Genomic DNA, 10,184 nt, shown 5'->3' on the forward strand with positions numbered 1-10,184 from the left:
TTTTTTTTTTTTTTTTTTTTCTCTGTGATCTTCATGCTGAGCTGCTGTTCTGCTTACTCTCTGGTAGACAGACTAATGTTCCTTTTGTTGAGCATCTTTTCTCCATTGTTGTTTCATTGTTGAAAATCTTATTCTTTATTAAGAAAATATCTATTTAAGGCTGATGGGATTTCTCAATGGAACTAGGTTTCTGTAGGTGCTGTATAATATACTGAGGCGTCTGGGGATTTTTCTGTCTATGTTGCTCCCCCTTCTCTTTTTCTCTCCATAAATGAAATCACATGGTGGAGAAAGTACTCCTGTAAATACCAAGTTAGAGTGCATGTCCCCCCACCCCCACCCCAGCAGTGTAATTGAAGAACATACTCTTATTTTCTGCTCTGCTTTTGTATTTGGGGCGTGGGAAACTATGTTTTTGTTGTTTTGGAAAAAGCAATGGAATTTTATCAGGCGTTGCCCTGAAACTCCCTACCTTCTCTTTTTCCTGTGCTGCTCTGTGAACAGGTTCCATCATTTAGAAAGCACCAGAGCTTGGCCAGTTGAGCCCTGTTTGGATGATCTGCTGGCTCCATGAAAGAAGGTATTGTTTGTCAGGGGAAGATAGAGTCTGAGAAACGGCACTTGAGGATCATATGACCGTTAGTGTGAAGTGTGGGGCAGTGATTTGTTAGCTCAAACGGTTAAGATTTTTTTTTCAATATCTGCAAATAAACATGTGGCCTCAGACCCAGTTTTGCCTTGTGGATGGGTAAGGGTGGGGACAAGATAACGTCCTCCAGATTTAAACTGTATTCTGACTTGACTTTCCTAATTTCTGTGGTTTTAAGTAACTCCCATTGTGAAATAATAGCTGATTCTAGTGGATTTTATTTAGCTGCTGCAAAATTGGGACCTGCATGTACTTTTTGTTGATTTAACAGTTGTTTTCTGCTGTTTTCTCAATTTCAGAGCAGTAATTGTGAATCATAATTCCTAGAAGTATTCTTCTGCAATGCCATGCCACAGATGTTTGAGTGCTACACATTCTTCCCTCTCCATTTAAATGTTAGTTTACTGGAGTTAAAATGTGGATAATAGCTGTGTGTTGTAATGTGCTGGGCCCTCTCCCCAGAGACTCTTATTTCCATATGCTACAGTACCCCTCTGATCTTTTCGAAACATCCATCATCAAATCATTAAGACTTGGCAAGCTATTGAATGTGTGAGTCTCTGAGATTTCTATATATGATTTGGACATAGAATAGCTTGTCCTATTTCTGCATCCTCTTAAGAAACACATCTAAAGGAGGGGGCTGTGCCTTTAGTGTCATGATATTCTTTACTCCTTGTTCTCTTAAAAATATGTACTGGGACTGTTCACAGTGGTGCATGGTAATCTCAGCCACTCAGGAAGCTGAGGCAGGAGGATTCCCAAGTTTGAAGCCAGTCTGGGCAACTTATCAAGACCCTGTCTCAAAATAAAAAATAAAAAAAGTCAGTGGTGGTATAGGGCTTGCCAAGCATGTGCAAGGCCCTGGGCTGAATCTTCTGTATGACAAAATAAATAAATACTTATCCTGTTATGATATATTATAGAAAAAATTTTAAATTCTATAAGTATAAAGAAGAAAATGAAAATCTCTTGCTATTCTACCACTCAGAGAAAAAGCAGCTATTAAAATGTTGAGATGTTTACTTCCAGATTACTTTTCTATGCATATTTATATATTGTCATTCATTTTGTAAGAACTAGTATAAACTGTTTTGAAACCTGTTTTTTAAACATAAGGTAATGTGTTCGCATTTTCCACATTCCAAAATATTCTTTGAAAATGTGATTTTTAAATAGCTGCCTAGTTTTGTATCCATCATGATTTTGCTTGGGAAAAAATTAAAGATATGCCATAAAGTTAGAAAGCCCATTTCAAGGACGTCTCCCTTCCTAATTTGAAAAGTAATTGTTTAAAAGGATAATTGAGAACATGCAAATTTCATGCTTTACTCAACATAGACTAAAATGCTTTGCTATATTTCTGTAACAAATGAGTGTTTTCTTTTTATAATCCTTAGTATAGTAAAAATTAATTACAATAATTTTAATTGGTTATTATTCATCGCTGTTATTTGTGATGTTTTCAAAAAGTCGATTTTTATCTTGTTGAAAAAAATCAAGCTAATTTGAAACACCTTTTTTTCCTTAAAATTTGAAATAAGGTTACATTTTTTTTCCAGCTAAATTTTGGGTTCATCCACCACGGCCAGCTGATAGCATTGGCTCTGCTGTAATTTCAGGGTGAATTTGACTTCCTTGAGCCTCCAGGCTGTATAGGACAGGAGAGGCCATTTCAGTCAGGGTAATGGAGCCAGATGGTCCCAATGGAGGGTGCCAAGGCCCCAGCAGGGATGGATGCACATTCGACAGACGAGGGGCGATGGCAAATGTCAGTGGTCCACCCTTTCCTGGAGAGAGGAGCACTGGCCTTCTGCTGGTGGATTTTGCCACTGCTCTTGCAGACTTGCTCAGTCTGGTGTAGTAAGTGTCCAGGCTGCTAGCTCCCAGTGAGTAGGGAGGCAGGAGGTGATGGCACTTGCTGGGGCCAGTTGGCAGCCACTGGGGCTGTCTGATGAAATCCACTTTTGGCATTCTCAGAGTCTTTCAAAGGAATCTGGGTAAGCCTTGTAACCTTGTGCCGTTGGTTCACTTGGCTCTTAGAGGGGAGTAATAATTAAACTAAAGCCATAAGTCACTGGATCTTTGTGGATCTTAGTGGTTTTCAGTTGTGAAAATTGAAACCTAGAATCACAGAACCATCTCTAAATATCACCCTAGTGTCTGTGGTTTATTCTTGACTTGAGGGCATTGATCTGGAGAAAAAGATTCTCCTAAGAGTCATATATCCTGAATTTACGTATCTGTGCAACATATTTAGGAACAGTACCACTTTAACCTCTCTGAATTTCATCTGAAAAAAGTGACCACAATAATAGTTGCTTTAAAGACAAGTGAGAGCTTGTGTTTTATGAGTGAGGCACAGAGTAAGCTCTTACTGGATATTAGTTACTGTAATAATGATAGATTTAGGCCAAGTCATCTGACCCCACTGTGTGGATTTGTGATTGATCATTGGGATTCTTTAGTCCTGGAACAAAGTTATTTTCCTTTCTGAATTAATTGCAGCCTTTGTACCCTGAACTAAACTTGAAAATGCAACTCTTTATTAAAAGATACCTGCGTTAGTCAGCTTTTCATCACTGTACACAGAATACCTGACAGGAACAACTAGAGAAGGGAAGGTTTATTTTGGCTCATGGTTTCAGAGGATTTAGTCCTTGGTCAGGTAGCTTCACTCCTTTGGACCTGAGTGAGGCAGAACATAATGGCAGAAGGGTGTGATGGAGGAAGGCGCTCGGCTCATGACAGCCGGGAAGTAGAACTAGAGATAGAAAGGGCCAGGGATAAGAAATACCCTTCCAGATACACCCTCAGTGCCTACTTCCTCCAACCATTCCCCACTGCCTCCCTAGTCCACTCAGCTATCTGCAGTTTAATCCAATGGATTAGTCCACTGATCAGGTCATGGCCCAATCATTGCCTAAAATTTTGCCCCAACTCTTGCTGCTTTGGGGATTTCAACATACGGGGCACATTTGGGTGGGGAGGTGTCTTTCAGATCCAAACCATATCAACTCCCAAAGCACGATAACTTAAACAAATAAAAAGGTTTTGGTTCTGTTCATCTTTCTTTCTCTATCAGGACCATCCATTTGACCCATACTGGTCCATAACTAGGATGGTACCTTAATAGATGAATTCCTTCCTATTGTTTCTCTGCCAGCCTGAGAGTGCTGGCCCCATCTTCAGTCAGAGATGGCTCATCACAAAATCATTTCAACTGTCACATGACCCAGCTTGCTGCAAGGGAGGCTGGGAAATGTGCACTTGAGCACACCAGACATCCTGCTGCTAAAGCTTCCTTGTAGAATAGAAAATGAGGAAACATTCAGTGTACTGAACGCTAGAGCAGCCTGCCACCTGTATTTGTAATAAAGTGGGATTGGAACACCGCCGTGCCTGTTGGTTTACAAATTGTCTATGTCTACCTTCATGTCTCAGTGGAAGAATTGAGTTGCCACGGAGACCATATGGCCTGGAAAGCCTACAGTATTTACTATCTGGCCCTTAGCAGAAGTTTGCTGACGTCTGCTTTAGAAAATAGGGAAATGAATATGAGGGGAGTAATTCATAGTTTGTACCACAGTTTACTACATGGTATGCGCATGAGTCACTGCTGTGGAGATGGCAGAGTTAGGACTTTGTACTTATGAATACTCGTGGTCCATGGGGGGTGGTGAATTGGTATGCAGGTGGTTGTTGGAAAAGGAGCCAGACATGAGGTAATCTGGTGGAACTGAAGGGGGAAGGTGCAAAAGCTTGCCTTAGTTTCCATCTTTAGAGGTCATACCCTAAGGGCTTTCTCCTCTTCCTGCAGCCCTTGGCACCATCCTGCATTTGATTCTTGCTTGGGTCCCACTGCCACTCGTGTAGGTCAGACCCTTCCCACCCATTGCTTTTACTGGTCTCCCTGCCTGGAGTCTCGGCCTCCTCCAAAGTCCTTCTGGAAGCGTGACTCTTTGTTTTTTCCCTCATAAAGACTTTCCAGTGAGTCCCCATTGCCTCCTCATTAGAGGCTAAGCATGGTTTGTCATTGAAGGTCCCCCGGCTCCTTGGCCCTAGTCTTCACTTCCGATCCTGTTTCCTCTCACAATCTCACAGGCACTCTGGACTCCCGCCTCGTGGAAGCACCCTGTGCCCACTCTGCACTGTGCCATCTGCACATATTCTTCCTGTTGTCTCCTCTGTGTCACCTGCCCAGAGGCTTCGGCACATGGTAGGCACATTCCTGGCTGGGGCTGAGGAGGACATTGGCACTTGTAGGAGGATGTGGGAGGTCCATCCCCTCTCTAGCTGTGCCCCTTCTTCCACGCTAAGGCCGAACACTCCCTCCTAGAATGTTCTTCATGCTTTCTTGATGTCCTCTCACGTCCTTGCTACTTCCTGTGTTGGATTCCCTGTCCATCTCTAATTTTGCCGAACCTGGACCTGAGGTCAGGTCCAGATCTGCTGGAGCTGCACGTTCTTCACTTTCTTCTAGTAAGTGCCTGGTGCCTGTCATGGGTCAGTGTTATAGTGATGCCGTCTACAACCAGGGCCATCTACAAATTGGTGCTTTTTCCTAAAAATGTCCCTTACCACCTGAAGAATGTAAGTGAAAAATGAAAATAGAGCTATAATGATAGTTTGAAAATGAGCATTGGTTAAGATCTTTAAAACCATGAGTGGTCTTTCACTTGTTTTGAACAGAAGAAAACTACATTCTTAAAACTCTTCCAAAGTATTTGATGCATTCTTACTGAGAAGTTTTAGACAGTTCCTTGAAAAGCCACGGCTGAACCAGAAATCAGACTGAGCTTTTGCTAGGTATAAGGAGGAGCTTGAGTGTCCCAGGGGGGCTGTCTGCAGCAAAGCCACCCAGTCCATTCAGTAGAGCAGGCTTGGAACATTTTCTACCCCACTCCCCAGGCTGCCAGAGAGGTACCCGACCTCACGAAGGTCTACTTACGTCATAGCCACAGAGGGTAGTATTTTCATAGCTTCATCTTTCCACAGTTGTCAATCGAGAGTTAGAAGAGCTTTTATTTTGATAGAAATAATTTACCCTACAGGGTGCCAACCCTTTTTCTTTCCCTGTCTTTTTAACCAAGCATAGAATGAGGAGGCCCATAGAAATAATGAAATGCTTGCTTATGCTGGCTAAGAACTCACGTTGTTCACTCATCTAGTATTTAAACCTAGTGGGGTTGAAGACAGTGTTGGGGAACAAATGGATAAGCATAAATTTTAAATATCTACTGAGACCTGCTCGTGGGGTGGGTAGGAAAGATGCCACCTCGGCCAGGTGGTGGGGCTTCCCCTGTGCGTTCAAGAAGGATGCACAAAGCATTCCAGAATGTCCCCTCTAACAGAGAGATGTCAATCAGGTAAGGAGGGAAAGCAATGATTTATTCTGGAGTTTTTCTAAGTTTAAGTTAGGAGAAAAACCATTATGGTTGTATGGGAGTCTCTGCTTTGTCTTTTCTTCTCTTTTACTTGCTATATTCAGTGTCAGGCAGAGTACTCAGCAAAGTGTGTGTTCTGTATATATTTGTCGAATGAATAAATAAGAGGATTCTGGCACATAATTGTAAGAACTTTCTGGAAGATGAAAGGATTCTTTGGCAAAATGATTTCTTTATGATGTAAAGACAAAAGACGCTTATCTTCCAGCCGGCCTCCTCCTCTACGCCCTGCCAACCCCCTCCAGTTCATACCTCTCTGGCTGGCGTATCTCCAGGTTGTAGAAGTTTAGGAGGAGTGAAGGTGTGTGGCCTCCTATTTCTGAAAGGAAAACCCCAGTGTTGTGTAACAGTGTTTCAAGGGCCCTTTCATAATAAACACAATACTAAACACAGCCAGAACAAGTTTATTTTGCATTAATAATCCAACATTTTACAGTGCTGAATTGAGGTGCAGAACTAGGCCTTGCTGGCGACACAGTGAAATATGAAAAATAGAGTAGAAAGTTTCATCCAGAAAGCTGTTTCTTCTTGGCCAGCCATCTGATTTCTTCAAAGTTTTGGAATTTTGTACAAGTTTAGATCTTTAGCTAGCAGTAGATTAAAGGATGTTTGTGCACAAACCAAATATAATTTATGTTTCTTGATTTCGAGCTCATGTTTCTGTTCCAGGTATATAAAAGATACCACATAAGAAAAATCTCAATTACAGTGGGATAATGCGTTTGGTTAGTAGGTTTCCTTTTATGAAGCATGGTAGTTTAGTGGTTAGTTTTTGAATTTGCACCATTCAGACCTGCCATTCAATGATGTACCATCCTTTGTGTTTGTCCTTGGGATAAAATGACTCAGACCACTAAGTGGATGATTTTTCACCTGGAAACTGGTAGTAACTAGTTTCCTCTGAGACTCAGTAGTGAAATAATTCATGTAAAGCACCCAGAACAGTCATACATGTAGTAAGTGTAGATATCAGATGTGATAAAGCCCGTGCTGCTGGAACAAAAATGCAGTGAGTCAAAGGAAATATTGCTGAGTGTTGTGCTCCTGTGACTAGGTGAGCATGCCCGGATTGCAGAACTGTCTCGGTCCCTTCAGAGGTTCAGGGACCTGGGTTCCTTCCACGTTGTTGCTCCACCTACCTGCATCTTAGAGCCCATCTCTGTCACAGATAGGCCATGGGCATTCCAGTCCTGGCCCAGAGGAGGGGAAAGAGCTCAGAGGCATGCGCATGCCCAGTGTGTTCAGACCAGCACCTAAAAGGCACACATCCCTGCCACTCACTTTCCATTGATGAGAACTAAGTCCCATGGCCACCTCCAGCTGCCAGAGGCTAAGACGTGGCATTTCTAGCTGGATGGCTGATTACCGCTCATTCACTGTGGAAGAATGGAAGAACGGACTTGGGTGAGTAGTTAATGATGTGTGCCAAGGTGCTTAATAAATGTAACCATTATTTATATATTAAAAATAATATTTCAAATAAAGCTCTAACTATCCTTGTTCTAGGGCAAGATAAATTAATGAACTATTACAGCACAGAGTTTGTGTTTCCCATAAGGTGGCAGGGTTTTTTGTTTTTTTGTTTTTTTTGGCAGGGGGTTCTTTAAGTATTGAACCTCAAATCCAGGTAAACTTCAAGGGAGAAAAGAGAGTTCAAATAGAAAGGAGTGGAAGGGTGGGAATGTGGGAGAGGAGAGAAGGCTGATTGACCACTCTGGCTGATAAAAAGGTCTGTACTGTGTGTTCATACACTGCTGGCTCCACTCTCCAACTATCCATAAAATACGTAACAGGTTATTGTGAACCATGATCATCCTGCTGTGCTGCAGAACTCTAGAACTTACTGTTTCTCACTGTGTTTGGGTACCGATTATGTAGCCTCCTACTCTCCCCTCCCTAGCCTCTGGTGATGGACTTTTCTCTTTTTTAACATCCTCCTGTAAGAGACAACATGTGGTTTTTGTCTTCCTGTGTTTGACTTATTTCACTTAGTATAATATCTTCCAGTTCCATCCATCTGGCTACAAATGATAGAACGTCATTCTTTTTTATAACCGAATACTATTCCATTATGTATATCTACCACATTTTCTTTCTCTATTCCTGTGTTGATTGGCCTCTAGGTTGATTCCATATTCTTAGCTAGTCTAAATAGTGCAGCCATGAACCAAATAATAACAAGGAGATGGAACCATTGATCACCCTGATTTAATCAGTACATATTATTTTTATATATGCATATGTATATATGCACTGCAGTGTATCTCAGAAAAATATGTACAATAGAAGTAATAAAAAGTAAATATAGCATTAAAAAAAAAGAAAGAATGAAAGACACCTGGGCTGTAAATTAAACTTAACCCCTTATCAGACCTGGCAAGGACAAAGTACACTGGCTTCTAAAGAAACTTTCTGGGAGCAGCAGTTTTTTTAGAGCACAAAAGAGAAGGCAGAAGGCAAGAGAATCGCACAAGGGGAAACGTGCACCTCCAGTTTTCTCTTTGAAAGATCAGCTTTGTTCTATGAAAAGAAAAAAAAAATCACATATATACTCGTCAAGATTATCTCTGATTTGTCACTATTGCCCAAGAGAAAACACAGGTGAGATACACCAGTTTCTGCATTTAGAAGAAAGTACTTGAGGTAAAAATTAACTATTAAGTAAGCAACTTTTTTTTTTTTTCAGCAGAAGAAGTGCACGAATTCTTAAGCCTAGTTGTGAGTAAAGAGCCAGGGTTACTGCAAATATTATTAAATGCTTATAAATGCTCACATGTTTTTTTCTTGGACACTTAGCAATTGCTAAAAACAATTAGAAGGCCTAAGATGATGTCTTGGCTTGATTGCCTGGGATTTTTTTTTTTAAATCTGCAATTTTAGGCTTGTCAGGTAATATACACAGGAGCTTTCTTATCAGAGTAATGTTCCTGTGTTTGATAACAAGGTGATCTTTAAGAGAAGGCATCTGCCTTTGATTTTATAAGCAGCCTGTGGCCTAACTGCTGAAAACAGCTGCAGTTATTTTAAACAGATGGTTCCAAGTTAATAGGGAAGAAAGTAAAAGTGAGTTAGCTTCTCAATTTTTAACCGCCCCCCCTCACCCCTGGCAAAAATAATGAACGGAATACACTTTGGACCAAATTTTATCTAAATGCTTATTTATAAGGAGCAACTTCTGAGAAACTGGGATTTGTAGATTGATCTGTTATCTGAAGATTTGGTATCTTTAGAGAGTGGTAAATGGTGGTGACGTTGTTATTGTCACTAGTTTGGTCTGTGCCAGATCACCAAGAAGAAAGAATGCAGGATGACGGTATTTGTATTCTTATGATCTCTAGACTCTGCAGGTGTCTTGACTAGTAGTTAATATGCTACTTTTCTTTCATTTCCGGCATTGAAGATAATGAGTATTTTGATACTGCAACAATGAATTCATGCTTAGAAAGGATTTTGAAGAGAAAGGTATTTCTTCAGTTCACAGATGCTGGTACCCATGTGAACAGGGTACAAAAATAGTGGTTGAGTCCAACAGATAAAGATGATGAGTATCCTGAGTTTTTAAATTGTGAAATACAAGGTTGTTGAAGATTTTTTTAAAATTGCTTCTCATCAGTGGTAACTTCACCTGGTTCTTTTATGTCATCTGTGTACCCTTGTGTCTGCAAACCACTCTGATTCTTTGTTTGACCTACACTGTTTCAGGGTCTCACCACAAATGATATTCCTTAGGTTTTCATGGGCTATGGATGTAAGCTACTTGTTTTTGCCTGTTTGAATGAAAAGGAGTAGACTAACTCAAACAAAATAATCAAATTATAGACTAACCATTGGCCAGCTGTGGCCTTTAGGGATGATTTTGTCTAAGAAGGTTCCTCACGTTTTTTTTTTTTTTTTAAAAGGTCGTAAAGGAAAAAAAAGGTGAAGAAAAATATGAGCAGACCATGTGTAGCCTACAAGGCCTAAAACATGAACCATCCAGCCCTTTACAAAAAAGTCTGCTGCCTGCTGTCATGGATAAGGACCATGATTAAGGGCATTGCTCTGGGGCCAGATGCTGGCTTGTCCATTTCCAGGATGTCTTGGGTAAA

General features: G+C 40.9%; 1 protein-coding gene across 8 annotated transcripts in view; it reads left to right on the forward strand.

Annotated features, from left to right (window-relative positions):
• The window catches only part of Gab1 (GRB2 associated binding protein 1), a 128,680-nt gene that overhangs the window by 42,654 nt on the left and 75,842 nt on the right, over window positions 1-10,184 (forward strand). The window contains exon 1 of one of the 8 annotated variants that reach the window (XM_048813454.1): window positions 10,004-10,179. The exons of 6 other annotated variants lie outside the window; for them this stretch is intronic. In XM_048813454.1, the coding sequence (XP_048669411.1) occupies window positions 10,063-10,179 (117 nt within the window). In that variant the 5' untranslated portion in view covers window positions 10,004-10,062. Of the gene's footprint in view, window positions 1-10,003; window positions 10,180-10,184 lie in introns of those variants that run through there. One more of the 8 variants, XM_048813456.1, reaches the window with a different exon arrangement.

The sequence above is a fragment of the Marmota marmota genome, unplaced genomic scaffold (genome assembly GCF_001458135.2).
Source record: "Marmota marmota marmota unplaced genomic scaffold, marMar, whole genome shotgun sequence".
In the NCBI taxonomy this organism is placed as follows: domain Eukaryota; kingdom Metazoa; phylum Chordata; class Mammalia; order Rodentia; family Sciuridae; genus Marmota; species Marmota marmota.